Source organism: Aotus nancymaae, unplaced genomic scaffold, assembly GCF_030222135.1.
Source record: "Aotus nancymaae isolate 86718 unplaced genomic scaffold, 86718_ANA_hifiasm-v0.15.2.pri h1tg000079l, whole genome shotgun sequence".
NCBI classification, from domain to species: Eukaryota; Metazoa; Chordata; class Mammalia; order Primates; family Aotidae; genus Aotus; species Aotus nancymaae.
The window spans coordinates 8,836,899-8,860,364 of NW_026988494.1; the positions used below are offsets into that span (position 1 = coordinate 8,836,899).

A 23,466-nucleotide genomic window follows, 5' to 3' on the forward strand; every position below is an offset into this window, starting at 1 on the left:
ACCCACAGATGAATTCAAATAATCTTCAAGAGACTGGACGCAAAACATAGTCTAGTTTCTTGTAAAAATAAACTGTAAATCTGTCTTCATCCCTAAACTTCTAGTAACTAAACACAAAGGGTGAAGTGAGATCTAAGACCCCAGAAGTCAGATAAAGGTCCATGAGTATCTTGAACTCAGAATAACGCCTACATTAAAGTGTAGCAAACTTAATTATAAGGCTTCTTCAGCTGCGCAGCACGGTAATACCTCCTTTATCTGGTGCTCCTTTTGTAATCTCAGATTATCTAGTATACAGTTAAAAATTACATTTTTTTTTCTTAAAAAAGCCTTTTGGCCACACGGTGGCTCACACCTGTAATCCCAGCACTTTGGGAGCTGAGGCGGGTAGATCACGAGGTCAGGAGATGGATACCATCCTGGCCAACATGGTGAAACCCTGTCTCTACTAAAAATGCAAAAATTAGCTGGCTGAGGCAGGAGAATTGCTTGAACCAGGGAGCTGGAGGTTGCAGTGAGCCAAGATCCCACCACTGTACTCCAGTCTGGTGACAGAGTAGGACTCCATCTCAAAAAAAAAAAAAAAAAGAGAAAAAAAAAAGCCTTTCAAGAGGAAGAATACCTGTCACAGCTGGGCACAGTGGCTCATGCCTGTAATCCCAGCACTTTGGGAGGTGGAGGCTGGCAGATCACAAGGTCAGGAGTTTGAGACCAGCCTGACCAACAGTGAAACCCCATCTCTACTAAAAATACAAAAATGGCCGGGCGTGGTGGCTCACGCCTGTAATCCAAGCACTTTGGAGGCCAAGGCGGGCGGATCACCTGAGGTCGGGAGTTCAAGACCAGCCTGACCAACATGGTGAAACCCCGTCTTAAGAAGGAAAAAAGAAAAGAAAATAAAATAAAGAGCTGGGGTGGTGGCGTATGCCTGTAATCCCAGCTACTCAGGAGGCTGAGGCAGGAGAATGGCTTGAACCCGGGAGGCGGAGGTTGCAGTGAGCCAAGATTGTGCCATTGACTCCAGCCTGGGCGACAGAGACAGACTCGGTCTCAAAAAAAAAAAAAAAAAAAAAAAAAAAAATACCTGTCACAAAGCATTTCATTTGTATAAGAGGTAGGAGGCACACCCTAAGTAAGTCCACTGATGTTGTACTATGTACAGAAATGTTACGTAATTGATTTAATGAGCTTGGTTGCCTGATTTTTTTCCTTGTCCACTTTCCACTCTTCCTAGTATACTGTAAATCAGCAACTTGGAAACAAAATAAGTTAAGGGGTGCTAGAAACAAATACTCAGTTGTATGAAAAGATATCATAAACGCAATTCCAGAAAAATACAGGTATGCAGCCATTTATGATGGTGGGCGGGAATAGTTTATGATGATAGTCCTAAATTACCAAGGAAAAATTAAAGTGTTTTAATATATTCTAAGCACAAGTGTATGATCCATCTAATACTTTCATCAAATGATTAAAGTAAAACAAACATTAGTTCTTAAAAGTAAAGCTTCAGTGATCTAAAACATTTACCTCCAGGATATGTTTTCTTCTTTGGGAATGCCATAAAACGAGCAGACCTGTAATAAAATCAAAGCTCCAAATCTTCACTGGAACAAAGGGCAATACAGGCTTACAGGGAAGAAATACGAATTTCAATTTCCCATCAATTGTATACATCATAAAGCATCCTGGGATCTAAAACACACATACCACTTAATAATAACGTGCTGCTTGTTAACTTTGGTGCACTGATTAGAAGTTATCTGAAACTTAAGAATCTAGTCACATTCAATATAAATATCCTAGAGTTTAGAAATCTGGATTATTTTGGCCAAGTGCAGTGACTCACGCCTGTAATCCCAGCTACTCAGGAGGCTGAGGTGGGGCGCGGGATCACTTGAGGCCAGGAGTTTGAGACCACTGTGGCCAACATGGCAAAAGCCCATCTCTACAAGAAATAAAAAAATTAGCCAGGTGTGGTGGCGCATGCCTGTAATTCCAACTACTCAGGAGGCTGAGGAATGAGAATCCCTTGAACCTAGGAGACGGAAGCTGCAGTGAGCTGAGATCACACCACTGACTCCAGCCTGGGTGACAGAGCAAGTCTAAAAAGAAAAACAAAAGAAACCAACCTGTTTTATTTTGACAATGCCCCCAAAATCATACCAGAGCAGACATTTAGTGTCCACAACCTAAAGTATATGATGAGATTATAATTAGGACAATTTGGGACATGATTAATGTTTGAAAAAAGAGAACAGTACTCTTCTCTTTTCACAGTGTACCACACAGAAACATTTTTTAATTGTTTAAAATGTCTGCCTCACACCTGTAATCCCAGCACTTTGGGAGGCCGAGGCAGGCGGGTCACACGAGGTCAAGAGATGAAGACTATCCTGGCCAAGATGGTGAAACCTCATCTCTACTAAAAACACAAAAACTAGCTGGGCATGGTGGTGCGTGCCTGTAATCCCTGTACTCGGGAGGCTGAGGTGGGAGAATTACTTGAACCATGGAGGTAGAGGTTGCAGCAGTGAGCTGAGATCATGCCACTGCACTCCAGCCTGCGTGACAGGGCAACACTCCAAAAAAAAAAAAAAAGTCTGCAAAAAGTAAAGCGTCATAATAATGAATGGTAGTAAATATATAAGTTCTGAAAATTTAAGAAGAAGTAAGACCTTGCCTTTAGAACAGTAGTAGTCTTAAATGTCAACAAAACCTTCTATAACTGTTTTTGTAAAAGATTATGTAACAATTCTACTTCCCAGATTACCAATCCTTATACTACAGCTCAAAATCACAGGGCTGCATTGTAGTATCTGTTACTATGGTTTCCATTTTATTTTGGAACTGAAACTTCGCAAGCATCACATTACACCAATGTCATACTTGCTTTACATCACATTATTAAAATGGTTAATGCTCTTCAGAACTAAAGTGAGCAGCATATTTTCATTTCAAAAACACCCACAAACTAAAATAGATATTTAAAATCTTTATTGTTTCATCATCAAAAGTTTTCTTTCCATAGAAGAATGGTAATGCTGTATCAGTGCATATTCTATGGAAAATTCATACCTCAAGTAACTAGCCTAGAAATCAGAGACAGCACTATGTCAAGCTAGTGTACAAGGTCAAAGACACAATGCTGCCAATGCAATTAGTATATAGAAAGAATACGCAGCTGTTAGAAAAAGAGTCTATGGCCAAGTGGATAAAACAGCAGCAGTGCACTGCACTGACATCTGGAACAGAAAATGGGGAAGGACCAGAGAATGCACTTCCTGCAAAAAAAGTCCAGTAGATCACAGGCACAAAGAGTTCCCAACTGTCTCACCAGCTGTCTAACTCATGTGCACCTGCACTTTCCTCTTTGAGTCTGATCATTATAATACCACAAGCCACTTTCCACCTCAAGTGTAAAGGCTCCAGCCACATGCCCTGCTTCCTGTCATCTCATAGCTAAAAGTCATGGCTTGAGTTAGGCAATAAAACCTGTGGCTTTAGGCATCTTTAGTAAAAAAGCTGAACAAACCCCAAATTTGTTCCCATTTTCTTGAGAAATAAACTTAATAAAACAACAAAAAATAGCTGTCAAGATTACTGAGTTTTGGCTGTAGTCGAAATAATTTCTATGTAAGTATACTGAATAAACATACAAATATCCTTAACAAATACTGTCAGACCAACTTGAATGTTTTTATAACCCGCTCCCAAAAAAAGTCCTGATAATTTTTAGATGAAAATGACCACTACCAATTGATCATGCCTGGTTACTGGGAATTTTTTGGTCAGGTATGTTTCTGAAGCTGCTATATAGCTGGACTTGGCTACTTTGCATTAACTCATACAATAAATGCCTTTTATAAGGAAACAGCAGATCTATCATGATGAAATCAAAATCAAAACAGTTCAGAAGTATACAGGAGACTTGTCTTAAATACTTTTAAATTACATATGATATAACCCTAGAGAATAAGAACTACCACTACCATGGTCTAAATCTTAAACTGTTAATGCATGAATTATCTGTAAGACAAGTTACTTGTTAATCATGGCAAGGCCTTGTTGGGGAGGGGGCACTCTGAATGTATGGCATAGCAATTATTTTCCAGGTAAGTAAACACTTCTAAGTGTTATTAAACTATATTTGAAAAGTTATTTTATGTAATATATACAACATACAAAATAAGTTAAAAGGAGGAAGCAGAGGAAGGTTTTCTGGTACATATGATGCAAACATACAACTGTCCCTCATCAGTAGTGGTTCCATGTATATCCATTTTACCAGGGTAAAACATGAAAGGGTGATAGGAAATCACAAATTTCACTCATAAATAGAAACAGGATTCAAAAACTAGAATTTCAACGTCATTTCTTCCCACATTGCAACTCACTCTAATGATAATAAACATAAATAAAAACCCTATCTCAAAAATCTGTTCTTACACCCTTATCTTAAAGTTCAACATAAATTCTTCTAACAATTGAAAAGAAAAGCGCTCTGTAGCAATTCCATAAAACAATTTTCAATTCACAAAACAGCTGTCTACTAATAAAACCAGCAACCCTTATGGAGGGCATGGGCATTAACACTTGGCCCCTCTGAGGTATAAATGCAGCTATATTTGCACTGAGTATATAGTCTATAATGTATGCCAACTGTCTGCATGTTTGTATAACATTGGGAGTGACGTCATCCTGACTGACTGAAAACTTTATAATTCTTTGTAATAATGGAGGCTAAACAATTTTAAGAGAAAAGATGTACTTGCCCAGTAATACAGCCGGTGGAATTCTGAATTCCTAACCAATGCAAATGATTACATTAAAAAAGTGTTTAACATTGCATATTGATTCCAAAAAAATAAACTGAACAGGAAAACTACATAAATATTTAAATTCAGCAGGACACTACAAAAAGCATACTATAGATAAGTGTGAAATCAGTCAAGCTTTTCCAAAAGAGAAAATCCTTTTAATCCTTCAGCAAGTCTCTGTGAAAACAGTATGCTTACAATAAAAGTGAGAAGGGAGCACCTAAAATACCCCCAAGAGGCTTGCTATATCATTCAGCATTAACTGCCTCATCTCCTGTGTGCATGAATGGCCAAAAAATGACAGGAAGTCCATTTGACAATAGTTCAGTAATTCCTTTTCACCACTGCTGCCAGCTGAAATCGTCATTGCTTCCAAAGACCAAGAAAAAGCCTAGTATAGTTGCAAAGATGACCGTGTTTCCTGTGAGAACAAGTGCACAAGCTCCCCACTCAATCTATGGAAATAAGAAACAAACACTCAGTTAACAGGCATGAATAACAGAAAGAGAAAAAAAAAATCAAGCCTCTAGTTGTATGCTGATCATGCTCTTAAATAAATATGGCTTGTAACAATAATTGTCAGAGTGCTGAACACATACTTAATGGTACTTCTATACTACTGTTTTTATTTACCTTTGGTTCCTTTAAAAAGAAAGTCATGAAATGACTATTCAAAAACAAGCCTGACTTCTGGGCTATGATGAAGCAGCATTAAATTCTACAATTTTCTGTTTATAAAGGAATGTGCCTACTCTTCCTTAATCTAAAAATCTTCCCAGAGTAGATTAAATTTTAGAGTATCACAGATGGAAACACATCCGTGTACGTTCTTTTGAAGGGGTGGGAGAACAATTGCCTTCTCCATATGGCTGTCTTCTCTGCCTTCTCTACCTCCCCAGGAGTGAAGGCACAAGTCTGAACCAGTGAGTTTGGGAGGAAGAACTGAGTACCTGTAGCCAGCCCCCTCCCCTCTTCAGTGCTTTTCCACTTGCAGAGCACATACAACATGTATGTGCTCAGGTCTTCCATATTTGAAGTTTTACAGGATAGGCCTGGGTTGTTCGGAACTGGGGGTGCTGATATGCTCAACTCTGACAGTTAAGTATTAGCAAGCTAATGGCTGCTGCATATCGAAGCCACATTCTCCAATATTGTTTTTATTAGTTAACAAGAACAAACAATAAAGTGTGATTTTAATCTCTGTCTTCTAGGCCCTTAGGTCTTTCATCTCTTTTCATGTCATTAACAAAAACTTTGCTTGAGAAATATTTAACCCATGTTCAATATAAAATCATGAATAGAAGAATATATTCACTTACCAGATGTGCTCTGGCAAATACAATAGGGAGTCCAAATGCTGACACGACAATTCCTGTTGTAAGAAAGATGGCAAGTTCCTTACAAGCGTTACTCATAGCATCTGTATCATCCACTAATCTTCTTGCTATGCAGTATGGAATAGGTGATAGGATGTAAAAAAATAGAACAAAGAGGGGCCAGTATTTGCTAGAAAAAGAAAAATAAGTTAATGTAATTTTTGCTATGTCATTTTCCTACATACAAAATATGCTCTTTTTAAAAAATCAAGATTCAATCCCTTGACTTCTAATGGCTGATACCCAACTTTAGCATAAAGCTGAAATAACCCTAAACTTTCCTTACATCACAAGAACTCCCAAATTACAGAAATCAAAATACGGAAAAGTAACAAAGTAATTTGGAACACTTTCAGTCACAATATAGAATTTATCACAATAAAAATAGATGGCTTTTACTCTACCATCTAGTTTACTGGATTGTACCATAGTCATCTCCTGGTTTTAATAACTACGGTTAGGTAAGATCTTATGACTGCGGCAAGCTGTGTGGAGGGTACAGGGGACCTTTGTGTATGATTTTTGCAACTTCTTGAGAATCTAAAATTGTTTCAAAATAAAAAAGTTAAAGGCCAGGCACGGTGGCTCATGCCTGTAATCCCAGCACTTTGGGAGGCCGAGGGGGGCGGATCACAAGGCCAAGAGATCAAGACCATCCTGGCCAACATGGTGAAACCCTGTCTCTACTGAAAATACAAAAATTAGCTGGGCGTGGTGGCGGATCACGAGGTAAAGAGATCGAGACCATCCTGGCCAACATGGTGAAACCTCATCTCTACTGAAAATACAAAAATTAGCTGGGCATGCTGGCGCGCACCTGTAGTCTCAGCTACTCGGGAGGCTGAGACAGGAGAATTGCTTGCACCCGGGAGGTGGAGGTTGCAGTGAGCCGAGATTGCGCCACTGCACTCTAGCCTGGCGCCTGGCGACAGAGCGAGACTCTGTCTCAAAAAAAAAAAAAAGTTAAAAAGAAATAGCTGCCCTTAAAACTACCATAGCATAAAATACATAGCATGGTGGAGATCTGATTATACAGAGGCTAATGATGAGTAGCTATTTGTATGTTTCCTAAATTTGTTTGTCTTTTAGTATTACTTTTTTTGGAGACAGAGTGTCTGGTTCTGTTACCCAGGCTGGAGTCCAGTGGCTTGATCTTGGCTCACTGTAACTTCCACCTCCTGGGTTTAAGTGATTCTCTCACCTTAGTCCCCATGACTAGCTGGGATTAGAGGCCTATGCCACCACGCCCAGCTAATTTTTGTATTTTTAGTGGAGACGGGGTTTCACCGTGCTGGCCAGGCTGGTCTTGAACTCCTGACCTCAGGTGATCCACCGCTTCAGCCTCCCAAAGTGCTAGGATTACAAGCGTGAGCCACCGTGCCTGGCCATTTCCTAAATACTTTAAGAAAAAAATTAAAAATGAAACATATGCTTAAGAAAAATAATCCAAGCAGTATAAAAGCACAAAAAGTAAAGACTAAAAGCTCCCCAAATCTCCCCTTGCCCACTCTCCTACTGAACTTCTCATGAATTCTTCCACATTTCCACATAAACTTTAAAATATGAATGGGTCCCTGTAGTTTTCTGATAATATATCTTGAACATATTTACATGCCAGCACTTACAGCTCTTCCTCATTCTTTTTAAGACTGCCTAGTATTTCCATTTCCATTGATAGATTTACTATAATTTAACCATTTTTCTTTTGAAGGACATTTAGGATGTTTCCAGAATTTTTTTTTTGGCTCTTATAAGTAAGGCCCAAAAGAACACAACAAAAACAAAAAATAAACAAGGCTGCCTGAACATCCATACCCTCCCTAAATGTATCTTTGTAAATATCTGCAAGTGGGTTTGTATGAGAAAGTCTAAGAAGTGAAAGAGCTACCTCAAAGAATATATATTTTGAGAGCTAAAGCAAACTCATCTCCAAGAAAACTCTCTATGTGTACTCCCCTCATAGCACTTAAGAGTGCCTGTTTGCCCTGTCTCTTGTCTTTGCCAACGGATTTTGTTTAGTTCTGAGTGAGGCTGAGGATATTTTTATGTGCTTATTAGCAATCTGTAGTTCTCTTTTGGTATTTGTTTATTTTTCTATTGCGTTGTACATCTTTTTCTAATTTATCTAAATGTTAACTTTGAGAAGTTCTTTCTATCTTAAGTAATTTTTTTTTTTTGTGATGGAGTCTTGCTCTGTCACCCAGGCTGAAGTTCAGTGGCACGATCTTGGCTCACTGCAACCTCTGCCTCCTGGGTTCAAGCAATTCTCCTGCCTCAGCCTCCCGAGTAGCTGGACTACAGGTGCTGCCACCACACCTGACTAATTTTTGTATTTTTAGTAGAGACAGGGTTTCACCATGTTAGCCAGGCTGGTCTCAAACTCCTGACCTCAGGCAATCCTCCCGCCTCAGCCTCCCCAAGTGCTGGGATTACAGGCATGACCCACTGCACCCAGCCGGAAAGTAACTGTTTGCATCTCCTTTTTTTAGTCAATTGTGTTTTGACTTTGCTTATGGTATTTTTTTGCAAAAAGACATTTAAAATTTTCATGCAATTAGTATTATCAATAGGTGTTAAAAACTGAGCAGGAGGGCTGAGCTGCTGTGTAGCTATCTTGCCACTGCAGACTCAGCAGTAGTGACAGAACAGGTAACAGCCAAAAATCTTATTAGCATATTGGTGCTCTAAAATCTTTACAAACAAATTTTAAGTGGTAATTTTTACAAAGGTATGTGTTTGGTAAATGAACATTTTTCTGCACTGCTTTTACAGTAGTAAAAAACCATTCTTTAAGCTTTAAAAGTAGAAAAATTTTACTTGTAAACATTCAGAAAGACAAACGTTTTACTTACTTGTATATTGGAAGGGCACATCCAAGCATCAAAAACATCAGCCCGATTGCTCCTCCGAAGGACAAACTAATCAAAGCTGCAAAGCAAATAAAAAGTCCAATAGGAATAAATTAGTTAAATAAATATTACTTTAATTAATATTAGCAGTCTGAACATTATCTGTAACCTCAGAAGCAAAAATCCCTCAAACACATTAATAGTGAGTTGACATCAAAAGTGTAAGTTATCTAGTTTTAGAATAAATCTTCCGTGGCATCTTCAAGGCAAAATCAAGTGACATTGATTTTTAAAGCTCTAACCTACTGCTAGTACCCCACCACATTCCCCAATTGTTGGTTCCATTTCTGAAGAGTCACGGTCCACAGGATCATTGCTCTTCTGGGCATTAGTATTATATTTACTTCACAGATCACTGCAGTTTTGAAAAGCAGTATGTGGACAAAGCCCACATTCTCAAGTTTACTGGATTTTGGAAGCTTCATCCTACAGGAAAACCTCTTCTGATCAGCTCCTGTTTCTTGCACCTATACTCTCAATGTGCATAAAACTGACCAGAAAAATGCTCAAGGATATCTATAGTTAATGATTTTAATCAATTAATTTTGTTTGAATAGTTTGCAAAAGTATAGCTGCATTTCCTTCCCTAATCTATACATTAGAAAATCTGTAGGATAATGGGTTATAATCGTTCTGAGGTATCACTATTTTAAGGCATTATTTTAAGTAATAGATGCATTCTACAGGTGAAATACAGTTTCTAAAGCTACACACACACACACACACACACACACACACAGCACTACATTTTAAGGTGCTCTCAACATGTTAGTGAATAGAAACAACTTTCATGAATAGGCATAGTTAATCAATGACCTAGACTAAAGCAAAGAAATACATGCTAAATTTATTTTCAGTTCTATGTACCCTGTATTTCTACAGTTACAGTGGCTAAGAAAATAAAGAACTTTGATGTTCTTAGGTCATTTTCTTAAAATTCAAAAGTTAAAATTCGAAAGATTTGTAGAAGGTCTAAAAGTTACCAGGACAAAGGCAAACCTAGAGAAACCAAAATGAACAGGAAACAAGTTAAACTTTGCCAAGTACTACTGATATACTTTGCAGAACTAAAATGGCTGTAATCAAGGACACCCAATGACACGGTGGTTTGGCAGATTTGGTTTTCAGTTAGATCGCTGATGCAGGTCATGTCAACCCTGAACACATTCACTTAGTCTTGATTACCATTCTATTTCCAGCTACAGGAAAAGAAGTGCATTTTTACTTTACAGCAAATGAGGCACTTCAAGTTTACAGGGGAACGCAATATAAACTGTGAGGAAAATACTGAATTTACCATTTGTTTTCTTCAGTTCCAAATTGGTTCTCATGACCTGGCCCTGCCCACCTCTCCTGTGACGTGTCACACCAAGCTACAACAGTGCCCCTGAACCCTGCACTTCAGTTACACTGGCCCTCTTTCGTTTCCTGGAAATCAGCAGGCTTGCTCACCCACATGGCCTGTGCATACTTTGTTCCTTCTGCCTTGGACATGTTTTCATTCATTTAAGAAACATGCACTGAGCACTAAATATGCGACAAGCACTGGGGATACGACAGTGAATGAGGCATGGCCCCTTCCCACTCCTTTCCATTTTCCTCCAACTTAACTCCTGCTTTTCCTTTAGATCTTAGTTCAACCAGTGAAGTTTTTCCAAACCTTCTGACTACACAAATTCCCCGTTATATTTATTTACTCCTTCCTCTAACAAATATCTATGGAGCATATAATGTGTGTCAGAAACTGTTCTTGCTACTGGAGACAGAGCAATGACAACAAAGCTCTTGCTCTCATGGAGGTTATGTTCTAGTGGGAGAAGAAAATGATTTTTAACCAGGTAGAGCAAGGGATGGGAGTGCTAGTCTAGACACAGCAGCCAAGAAAGGCATCTCTGTACCACCAGAGCAGAGATCTGTATGAGGTGAGGGAGGAAATCATGTGGATATCTGGGGTTGAGCATTCTAGGCAGAGACCTGTGCATGCTAAGAGGCCCTCTGTTCACAGAGCGACTCTCCTTTGCTTGATTATCAGCTATGATTTCCTACTGGTTTGTATTTTGTCTTTCCTTCTCAACTGTCCATCTCATGAGAGGAGGGAACTAGTTTTTTTGTTGTGATGATCGTGCCCTGGCTCTTAACAGTCAATAGATATTTGGAGAATGAATTTAGTAGCAGAGTGGAAACAGCACGGAACTGAGTCAGGAGGATCCTAGACCCTAATAGCTACTAACTAGTTGTTCCAGTAATGTGTGAGTCTCAGTTCTTTCTTCTCTAAAATGACAGTTGGACTAGATCTTAAATGCTGATAATTTTCAGAACATTAAAGGTACTGTGAAGACAGCGAAGTCCATTACTATAAGTACCACCTGGTAACACCTCATTCATTCAGAAGCCACTCATATGCAACTTAGAATCCTGGAGAAAACAAAGGCCACTAAAAAGAGACAAAATAGATGTTACAAAGCCCATACAATAAAACCAACATTCTCTATAAACAGACTCTTATTTATTTATATTAATTCATTTTTGTGACACAATTGTTAGATGGGAATTCAGAGTAAAACACTATTTTTTTTTTTTTTTTTTTTTTTTTTTTGAGACGGAGTCTCGCTCTTGTTACCCAGGCTGGAGTGCAATGGCGCGATCTCGGCTCACCGCAACCTCCGCCTCCTGGGTTCAGGCAATTCTCCTGCCTCAGCCTCCTGAGTAGCTGGGATTACAGGCACGCGCCACCGTGCCCAGCTAATTTTTTTGTATTAGTAGAGACGGGGTTTCACAATGTTGACCAGGATGGTCTCGATCTCTCGACCTCGTGATCCACCCGCCTCGGCCTCCCAAAGTGCTGGGATTACAGGCTTGAGCCACCGCGCCCGGCCTTATTTTTTATATATATATATATATATTTTTTTTTTTGAGAGAGAGTTTCACTCTGTTGCCCAGGCTGGAATGCAGTGGCACTTCTTGGCTCACTGCAACCTCTGCTCCTGGGTTCAAGCGATTATCCTGCGTCAGGCTCCCAAGTAACTAAGAATACAGATGTGCGCCACCATGCCGAGCTAAGTTTTGTATTTTTAGTAGAGTCAGGGTTTCACCATATTGGCCAGGCTGGTCTCAAACACCTAACCTGGTGATTCGCTTGCCTCAGCCTCCTGAAGTGCTGGATTACAGGTGTGAGCCACTGTGCCCGGCCAACATATTTTTATTTTAAAGAATTATCTATGCTCATTTATATATATTTTTCAATAGGTAATTCATATACCCAGAACAAAAAAAGTGAAAAAGGAACTTTTCCCTTCCCAAAAGTAATCACCATTACTTGTGTATCTTGTGACACAAAATTTCTAAGTTTGATTATCTTGCTTCTCACACTGAAACAAATAGAACTAGGAGAAAGGGTTGATACAAGGAAGAATTGCCCTTTGACAGGAGGGAGGATACAAACAAAAAATTTAACCAGGCAGAACAATCTTAAAAAGCGTATTTGTGGTCATCTCAGCAGGAGGCAAGCCACCTTAGGACCATGATGGCCTCTGAAGGTGGCTGTTCTGTGGCAGAGAACAGTCATCATGTTCTTACCAAAAAAGAAAATCTAAATTCTTTGACTACACTCTTATAAAGTTAATGCAAAATTATTTCTTTAAAAAAAAAATCCAGGGACTAAAATGAGATAAGGCTCAGGTATCAAAACAATTTTAAAAACATAAACCAAGATTGTTTATCATAAGTGCTATGAATATGAATATTGGAATAACATTATTAATATATTGATTTATACCTTAGAGTCTAATTCCTTTTCAACACTGTTGTATAATGAAAAAGTAAGGTCCTTGGAATTGGTTGGGGGAATCAAGATACTTTGAGATATCTTTCATTCCATTGAATGAGATATACTTTCATTCCATTAAACACTAAATTTTTAAAAAATGTTCAAAACACAGTTTGATATGACACCTTATCACCCAGTCATACCGAATAAGGCAGTCAATTAGAGTTAAATAAATTGCTTAAAAATGTTCTCAAAACTTGTAGTTTATTCAATCTTATAAAATTGGCAACTAGGCAGATTTATATATAAATTTCATCACTTGTATATAAACTGTTTCTTAAATGACACATCAACAAGCAAAATTCATACAGTAATTGAGTGATGCAACATTTGGGAAGACAAAGCTTAGATAAGTCTGGTTTCTACTCCCAAAGCCTCTAGGCTAGGGATGGAACAGTCCAATTATCTAGAAAAACCCTCTAGAGACAAGATGCTGATTCTGTGATTACAAAGAAATTAGAGTAGAAGGAGGGACCACTTCCCTAACCTGGGGAAGTGATGTATTACTTTTAGATACATTGGTACAAATGGCTTAAGAAATGGCTAATGGTCTCTAATTATAGCAACACGCCTTTCTAATATAAAAATGATATTAGGCCAAGAGAAAGAAACATACTGACTCATAACAACCAGAAAAGCCTGCTGAAATCAAAAGTGAAATTCACCCGAGGCTCTTTCATCTGTTTAATGCAGTATTTCCCTAGGTCTGGAAAAGTAAACTACAAAGCTATTTTCTTAAGAGACTCTTAATGACACTAAAGAAATGGGGAAGAACAGGGAAACGGGCAACATCCTGAAAACCACAGCATTTCACAATAACTGCCTTTCACATATGGATTTTTAAAAGAGTCTATTAAGAGTTCAAACGGAGATTACAAAGTATCCCAGTTGCTCAAATGACAAAGGTTTTATGTGGGAAATGAAATGTTTTCAGACACTGAAAATAAACAAGAAACAGTAAGATTGTAACCCTGAGAAAAAAACTCGATTAAGTTTTCCTTAGAGAAGAAAAAATACACAGAAAACCGCTGCTCCCAAAATAGTTCCTGTTTCCTGCCTGCCTGCCCTTCTACAAAGTGGTAGGTCAAGAAATCAATGTAATTAGTTAAGTAGTAGTTTGAAAACTTTGCTTCTAATCACAATGACAACAAAACTACCAAACAGTTGGAATATAACTTTCCTTTTTTTTAAAAAAAGAAAATACATAAAAAAGCCAGTAGTTTTTCATTAAGTTGTAAGACTATTCTATCTTCTAAAAAAAAGAAGAAAAGAAAAAGAAAAAAAACTTTAAATTTGAAAAAGCCTCAGCATGCAACTGCGGAGAGGAAGAGAGCCAGGAGGACTTTGGGGTCGCCTACAGTATCCACTTTAGGGTCCAGACACCGCAGATGAAAATGCACCAGTTTCCGGAGCCTGTAAAGCTTCGGGCGCGGGCGGCCGGGTGGGATGTGCGGCTCGAGGTTTCGGGAAGACCCGTGCAGCGCCCGCAGATCGCACTTGTGCCTTTCGGTGGGAAATGACTCGTTTTCCATAGCTGGCTTCTCCAGCAGCCTCAGCATCCTCAATCCCACGCTCTACCCGCCTCTCTCTCGGATGCAAACTCCTGCAAAACGTGTGTGGCCGCCCAAGTCGCGACGGGACTCCTCAATGACCGCGAACCACTCCATATTTTGTCCGGGGGGCGATAGGTGGGAGAGAGGGTGCCGAAACCGGCAGAAAGTGGGGGCTGCCGGGCGAAGCCACGGTCAAAGCAGTCCCTTAACGGAGGGCGCCGCGCCCACCCCCGGGTTGAGGGCAGGGCCGCGGCGGGGGTCGCTTCGCCGGCGCAGCAACCCCGCGCGCGCGCCCGGGCCCGGAGAGGAAATGTGGGGGCCTCGTGGGACCCCCCTGCCCATCTTCCCTGGCGGGCCCCAGTCCTCCCGCGCCCCGCGCCCCAAGCCCACCTTTGATGCCTGCCATGGCGGTGACGTAGCTCCTGGCTCCACGACCCGAGGCAGCGGCGGCGGCGGCGGCGGCCGGGAGACCCGAGACGCGCTACGGCGCCCAGACAACACCCGGAAGTGCGCGATGCAACACTTCCGCCGGCGGCTCGCGCTCGCGCGGAGGCGCGGGGGACGAGCTGCGCTGGGCTGTGGAATCGACCCCTGCCTCCCTTCTCCGCAGGTCTGCAGATCGCCGCCGGCCGAGGCTTGCTGCCCTCGCCCCGACTGGGGGAATGAGCCGGCGGCAGGTCTTGAATTCCCGTCAGGGTCGGTCGGGGGGCTCCCTGCCGAAGCCCGCGTCCCTGATCCCACAACCTCCCGCGTGCTTTGGAAAGGGAGCGCGGGTGGCCGCCGTCCTTTGGAGGCACGTGTGATGGCTTTTGGCTTAATTTCACATTCTTTGTTTTGTTTGTTTTTTGAGACAGGGTCTCTGTCGCCCGGGCTGGAGTGTGATCACGGCTACTGTAACCTTGATCTCAGAGGCTCGAGTGATTCTCTTACATCACCCTCCCGAGTAGCTGGGAACACAGACATGAGCCACCATCCCTGGCTAATTGTTTTGTTTTGTTTTGTAGAGACGGGCAGGGGGTGGGACTGTCACCATGTTGCCCAAGCTGATCTCCTGAGCTCAGGGATCTGCCCTCCTCGGCCTCCCAAAGCGATGGGATTGCAGGTGTGAGCCACTCTGCTGGGCCCACATTATTTTACTGCGCCTTTTCCTCTCTCCCTCCATTCCTTCGCTACCAGCCCGTTATAAGGGAAATTCCTCCACTCCCAGCACTATAATAAGGGGAATTAAGGTTAGTTGGGTCGTCTGCACTTGGCTCCTCGGGTTCCTACATAGGACTAGGGTTCTGGTGAGGACCCACCTCCAGAGGTAGGAGCGGCAGGGCTCAGTAAAGAGTGGATTTAATAGAAATCCAATCCTTTGGATGACTGTCATTTTGGTAGTAACAAGACTAGAAAAAAAAAAAAGTGAAAGCCCAGGTCCAGTACATTTATTTGCACATGCTGCAGTTAGGTATGTAACATTTACTATCTGTTTACTATGTGTTGGGAACAGGGTTAGACACTGAGATACGCAAAACCAGGTACTGTTTGCAGACTGGTGAGGGAGACAGAAACAAAAAAATGTAAAATTGCAAGAATGATGATTGCTAGTAAAGGGGATCAGAATATGCTGCTCTAAAATATGCCACTTTGAAGCTGGGTGTGGTGGCTCATGCATGTGATCCCAGGACTTGGGGAGGCTAAGGCAGGAGGATCCCTTGGGTCCAGCAGTTCAAGACCAGCCCTGGCAACATAGTGAGACCCTGTCTCAACAAAAAACGAAAAAAACTTAGCCAGGCTTGGTGGTGTGCGCCTGTAGTACCAGCTACTTGGAAGGCTGAAGTAGGAAGATAGCTTGAGCCTAGGAGGTCGAGGCTGTGGTGAGCTCTGATTGTGCCACTGCCTGGGCAACAAAGCAAGACTCTGACTCTAAATAAATACATAAAAATACATAAATAAATAGGCCTAAGGGTTGTTTTGAGCTGAAAGCAAATAAGCAGCAGCAGGCATAGGAGGAGCTCTCTTCTCTCCCCTTTTCTACCCAAAAGCTGTGCTTAAGTTCCCTTTGTAAAGGTAACATAAATTTCCACTTCTAAAAAAAAAGTGTTTTTTTGTTTGTTTGTTTGTTTGTTTTTAACAGAGTCTCACTCTGTCGTCCAGGCTGGTGTGATCTCAGCTCACTGCAACCTCCGCCTCCTGGTTCAAGCGATTTTCCTGCCTCAGCCTCCCAAGGAGCTGGGATTACAGGTATAAGCCACAATGCCTAGCTAATTTTTGTATTTTTAGTAGAGACAGTGTTTCACCCTGTTGGCCAGGCTGGTCTTGAACTCCAGACCTCAAGTGATCTATCCATCTGGGCCTCCCAGAGTGCTGAAATTACAGGCATGAGCCACTGTGCCTGGTCCCCAAAAATGTATAAACAAATTTTTCTACTTATAAATATTTCCATTTCCCAGACTAGGGAGAGGAGGCAACTCCTATGCCCCAGTAAACATCATTGATTAGAGTCTGCCTAAACATTACTAAAGTAAAACTTACTTTTCGTTAGTTTCCCCCCATATGTTTACTTTCTTAAAATCTACTGCCCCTAAACATCCAAACCCCTTTGCTTTGTCTACTTTTCCACAGTACATCACCCTTTGTTAAAATAATACATGCTCCCAGGCCTAATTACTTTTTGAGTTTTCACTTCTTTTTTGTGAAGCCTCCTTGTGCATGCAAAATAAACCTTTTGCCGGGCGCGGTGGCTCAAGCCTGTAATCCCAGCACTTTGGGAGGCCGAGGCGGGTGGATCACGAGGTCAAGAGATCGAGACCATCCTGGTCAACATGGTGAAACCCCGTCTCTACTAATACAAAAAATTAGCTGGGCACGGTGGCGCGTGCCTGTAATCCCAGCTACTCAGGAGGCTGAGGCAGGAGAATTGCCTGAACCCAGGAGGCGGAGGTTGCGGTGAGCCGAGATCGCGCCATTGCACTCCAGCCTGGGTATCAAGAGCGAAACTACGTCTCAAAAAAAAAAAATAAAAAAAAATAAAAAAAAAAAACCTTTTTTTCCTGGTAATCTGTACTTTGTTAGTTTAATCACAGTCCTCAGCTTCTCAACCTAAGAGGGTAGAAGAAGTTTTTATCCTTTCTTACACTACGAAAGATGCATAGAAAGTCCTATGAAAACTTTTGATTACCATCTGCCAGGGAAAATTTTTCCCAAGGAGAGACAACAGAGGGATGAACAAATGTGTTACTAGAGAAGGGAAAAGCCATCATAGGTGGCGTAGGGTGTGTGTGTGTGTGTGTGCGTGTGTGCGTCTGTGTGTTTTTGCATGTGTGTGTGCGCATGCATGTTTGTGTGTATATGCATGTGTGTGCATGTTTGTGTGTATACATGTGTGTGTGTGCATGTGTGTACGCATGCATGTTTGTGTTTGTATGCATGTGTGTGTGCATGTGTTTGTGTGTGTGCATGTTTGTGTGTGTGTGGTGGGGAGTTAGGAGCTTTGGTAGCAAATGGAGAAAGGAGCTTGGTCCCTTGGAGAGAAGAGAGAAGGCCAATGGGGTTGGTCAAATTTGGTGTGGGGCAGCGTGCTTATATAGTAGGGCCATACATCAGGAGTTTTGGTTTTTCTCTGAGCAATAAAAATCTTTTGAAGGTTTTAAAAGGAAGTAGATGGGGGTGAGCTACATACAATTTAAATTTTTAATTTTTTTTCAGTCATCAGACTAAGATAAAGTGTTGAGTGAATGTTTAGAAGAGATATTTCCAACATGCTTTAAAATGAGAGTGACTGGGAAGCTTGAGGCATTACCCACTCTGCTTCACTCTACTATTTCTAGGGTTGAATTACAATTTAAACAACAACAATAAACAGGTTACTTCTTGAGTCTTAATGCCCCAAATAAGTCTATGGGTGTTTTGTAGGAGAGTATAATTTTTTTTCTGTTCAAGTTAGTGCAGAATGATCTACCATCTCTGTCCTGTATAATAAAAAAAGTTTCCATTTAAGGATGTGGTAACAAAACCACAAGGCACACTTGAACATATGCCATGGAAACGCACACTGTTTACATGGAATCTGTGAACCACCGGCTCCTTTCCCTAAACTACTGAAGCAGTCATATGTGTCCTTCTCCCCAACTCTCTTGAATGGATAGGCAGAATTCCTGGAGAAGTGAGTAATTCCATCCCACATGTCACCACAGCACCTTGTTTTGTTCTGTGAACCCACAATATCTGAGACAGGTCTCACTCAATTTAGAAAGTTTATTTTGCAGGTTTAAAGGGGCGCCCTTGACACGCCTTAGGAAGTCCTGATGATGTGTCCAAAGTGGTCGGGGCATAGCTTGGTGTTATATATTTTAGGAAAACATGAGACGTCAATAACTATATGGAAGGTGTACATTGGTTGGGTCTGCAAAGGTAGGACAACTCAAAGTGAGGAGGGGGCGTCCAGGTCATAGGTAGATAAAAGACAAATGGTTGCATTATTTTTAGTTTTTCTTTTTTTCTTTTTTGTTTTTACACGGAGTCTCACTCTGTCACCCAGGCTGCAGGCTGGAGTGCAGTGGCATGATCTTGACTCACTGCAACCTCTACTTTTTGGACTCAAGCAATTCTCCTGCCTTAGCTTTCCGAATAGCTGAGATTGTACAGGCACCCACCACCATACCTGGCTAATTTTTTTTTTTTTTGAGACAGAGTTTCACTCTTGTCGCCCAGGCTGGAATGCAATGGCACTATCTCAGCTCGCTGCAACCTCCGCCTCCCAGGTTCAAGTGATTCTCCTGCCTCAGCCTCCCAAGTAGCTGAGATTACAGGCGTGTGCCACCACACCCGGCTAATTTTGTATTTTTTAGTAGAGATGGGGGGTTTCTCCATGTTGATCAGTCTAGTCTTGAACTCCTGACTTCAGGTGAGCTGCCTGCCTCGCCTCCCAAAGTGCTGGGATTACAGCCGTAAGCCACAACTTGCCCAGCATTTTTTTTTTTTTAGATGGAATCTTGCTCTGTCACTTAGGCCAGAGTATAGTGGCATCCTCTGTCTCCCAGGTTCAAGTGATTCTCCTGCCTCAGCCTCCCAAGTAGCTGGGAATACAGGCTCATGCCATCACATCCGGCTAATTTTTGTATTTCTAGTAGAGATGGGCTTCATCATCTTGGTCAGCTGGTCACCAACTCCTGAGCTCAAGTGATCCACCCTCCTCAGCCTCCAGAAGTGCTGGGATTACAGTCATGAGCCAATGTGTCCAGCCTCTTCTGAGTTTCTGATTAGCCTTTTGCTGAATACACACTTTACAGGTATAATCACTTATGCTTTAGTCTGGTTTAGTGAAAAAACAGGGCAAAAGAAGCAATCTGATAAGCATTTGTCATATAGTAGGGCCATACATAAGGAGTGAGCAAAGGATGACTTTGAGTTCTCTCGTCTTTTGTCCACAAGTAATTTCCTTGTGGGCAAATTGTAAGGTAGGTATGTAACTCCCCCCCACCCCTGCCTCGTCTCAACTTTTTTGACACAGAGTTTCACTTTTGTTATTTTTTTTCTTTTTGAGACAGGGTTTTGTCCTGTTGCCCAGGCTGCAGTGCAGTGATGTGATCACAGTCATGGCAACCTCCTGTCATGGCAGCCTCCACCTCCAGGGCTCAAGCTATCCTCCTGCCTCAGCCTCTTTAGTAGCTGGATGGAACCAAAGATATGCACCACCATGCCCCGCTAATTTTTTAAATTTTGTAGAGGTGGGGTTTTGCCACGTTGTCTAGGCCGGTCTTGAATTCCGGGGCTTAAGAGATCCTCCAACTTCAGCCTCCCAAAGGGCTGAGATTACCGCTGTGAGCCACTACGCCCAGCCTGATTTTCTCTTTTGAGTATAAATGTGTTGGCATTACAGATGTCTTTGATGACATTCACGGGCAACTGGGATTACTCATTGGGTTACAGGAATCTATATTCTTTTCTTCTATGGTCACAGAATCCTAAGAGATTGTGCTCTTTATCTTTCCCATGAGATTCACAGTGTTTCCAGCACAGAAACACTCATCACTCTAAGGACTATTTTTGCTTTACTGGTCTAGGGACCAGTCACTTGAGACCTTAAAAACAGTGGTTTTAAGTATTGTATTTCAAGGACCACCCACAGCAGTATACTTTGGGATGCTTTCCAAATTCTTGACTGCTACTCTCAACCTTCTGAATTTAGAACTCTTTTGTGTAAAGCCCAGAATCTAAAAATTTAACAAGCACCTCAAACGATTCCTATGCAAACTAAAGCAAAGAATGTCAGTTTTCTTCACCAGTTTTCCAAGTGAACCCTAAATGCTAGTTAATGTCATATCTTTTAAATGTTCTCTATTGTTACATAATAGCTAATTAGTGTTAACTTTCAGTTTCAATACTTCTTACACAGATGGTTTCCCACTCTCCAAAATTAAATGGTGAAGATGAGAATGTGGACGAGAGGAAGAAAACTCTTTTTTACTCAGCAGGTGCTATGTGCCTGGTGCTTTAGCATTAATCTCATTTAATCCTCTTCACAATTTTGTAAACTGGTAATTACTAACTCTTACAGGTTGAGTCAGAGAAAGCTCAGAGAAAAAACATATTTTTGAGTCAGGTCTCACTCTCACCCAGACTGGAGTGCAGTGTCGTAATTTTGGCTCACTGCAATCTTTGCCTCTCGGGCTTAAGCTATCCTCCTGCCTCAGCCTCTTAAGTAGCTGGGACCACAGTCAGGCATTACTTTTTTTTTTTTTTTTTTTTTGTAGAGACAAGGTCTTATGTTGCCCAAACTGGTCTCAAACTCCTGGGCTCAAGCAGTACGCCCACCTTGGGCCTCCAAAAGTGCTGGGATTACAGGTGTTAGCCACCGCACCCAGTCCCTCCTATATACTTTAAATCATCTCTAAATTATTTATAATACCAAATACAATGTAAATGCTATGTAAATAGCTGTTACGCTGTATTGTTTACAGATACCAGATGGTCACCAGAAAGACCATGTGATTAGAGTATTAGAGGGTCGGAACTTTCAGCCCACCCACCAACTAACAGGAGAGGTGGGAGTGGGGCAGCTGGAGATGAAGCTCTATAGAAACTCTTAGACAACAAGATTTGATGAGCTTTGAGGTTGCTGATTACAGGGAGGTGCTGCGAGGATGGGGTGCCCCTCGAGGGCATGGAAGCCCCAAGGCCTTGATCCCTATCTTTGCTTTATCCATCTCTTCATCTGGCTGTTCATCTGTATCCTTTCTAAATCCTTTACAATAAACTGGTAAACATTAAGTATTTTCCTGGACCAAAGTCTGAAGTGAGGGCAGTCTTGTGGGAGACTGGGCCCTTAATTTAAATTAAGTTATAAGACACTGAGTTGATGTCCTTTAGAGTTGCTTGGTGTGTGGGGGAAATACTCCCCCAGCCTCCCTTCTGGCCGCAGAACTGCTCTGTGTTGTGTGACAGTAGAAAGGAGAAAACATTTTTTTTCCTTTTACAGCCTCATCATTCAGTAATGAATGAGCCAGAAAGGCTCAGCTCTTTCTGGGCCATCCTACTTATTATAGCACTACCTGTGGTATTACTCTGTTTTCTTCTTCAAGATACTCATTATTATTATTTGAGATAGAGTCTTGCTCTGTTACCCAGGTGTGCAGTGATGCAATCATGGCTCACTGCAGCCTCAACCTCCAGGGCTCGAGTGATCCTCTCATCTCAGCCTTCTGGGTAGCTGAGACTGAGTAGCTGGGACTACAGGCACATGCCACCACATCTGACTAATTTAAAAAAAATTGTTGTAGAGATGGGGTCTTACTATGTTGCCCAGATTGACCTCAAACTTCTTGTCTCAAGTGATCCTGTGCCTCTGCTTCCCAGATTGCTGAGATTACCCAAGGCACTTATTATTTATTTGAAATAACATTTGTTGGCTACCTCTTCCACTAGAATGTAAATTAGTACAAACTTTCATGTTTTGTTCATGACTGTCCAGAACTGTATATGGTGCATGGTGGGAATCTCAAATTAAAATCCTCTTGTTAAGGTAATTAGTGATTTCCACATTGCAACATTCAAAGACCAAATTTTGCTTCAAACTTTCAGCAACAATGGACACTGTTGACCATTCTTTCTGTCTGTCAGCTTCCATATCCTTATTTTTCTGGTTCTTCCTTCTTCTTCACCAGGTTACTTCTCAGATTCTTTCTAGAATCTTCTTCTGCTCAAGGTTCAAATGTTGGTGTTCTCATACCCTGGCCCGCCTCTTTTGTGGTATCTCAATTCTCTATGTTACTGTTACTGTATCTCTTCCCACATGTCTTAGTTCATTTTGTGTTGCTATAACAGAATACCTGAGACTGGGAAATTTATAAAGAATAGAAATTTATTTCCTACAGTACTGGAGGCTGGGAAATCCTAGGTCCAGGGGCCTGCATCTTGTGGGGTCCTTCCTGCTGTGCCATTCCATGGTGGTAGGCAAAAGAGAAAGGGAGCTGAACTCACCCTTTTGTCAGGAACCCACTCCCCAATAACTAACCCACTTCTGTGATAACAGCATTAACAGCCCTGCCCTCATAACCTAATGACCTCTTAAAAGTCTCCTCTCTCGACTCTATTGCATTGGGGATTAAGTTTCCAACACATGGGCTTTGGGGGACACATTCAAACCATAGCATCATGACATTAAATGCTATCTTTATATTATAACTACCAAATTTACCTTAGTTTTGAACTTCAGACTTTTATAGTATATCTGTTTATTGACATGTCTACCTGGATGCCTAATAGTGACCTCAAACTTAACATGTTGAGAATAGGATTCTTTATTATCTCTATTTCAGTTCTTGGTCCCACCATTGCTTGGTCCTACTCTGAGGCCCCACTGCTCTGCCACCTCTTATTCCACTCTTCCCCTAATTTACTTTGCTTCAGTTATGGCCTTGTTTGCCTCTCTTATCCCCCAAATTTTGTTTTATTCACTGCTGTATCCCCAGTACTTATAACGGTGCCTGGTAGGTAATG

The 23,466-nt window shown here is 41.5% G+C and overlaps 1 protein-coding gene across 1 annotated transcript; it reads right to left on the reverse strand.

Moving 5' to 3' along the window:
• Positions 1-2,980: 2,980 nt before the first annotated feature.
• Positions 2,981-14,964, reverse strand: LEPROTL1 (leptin receptor overlapping transcript like 1). Its single transcript, XM_012468773.3, has 4 exons — positions 14,875-14,964; positions 9,049-9,124; positions 6,140-6,326; positions 2,981-5,275 (listed from the first exon to the last, which is right to left on the reverse strand). The coding sequence occupies exons 1-4, from the start codon at positions 14,888-14,890 to the stop codon at positions 5,159-5,161; spliced, it is 396 nt and encodes a 131-aa protein (XP_012324196.1). The 5' UTR covers positions 14,891-14,964; the 3' UTR covers positions 2,981-5,158.
• Between the last annotated feature and the right edge of the window lie 8,502 nt (positions 14,965-23,466).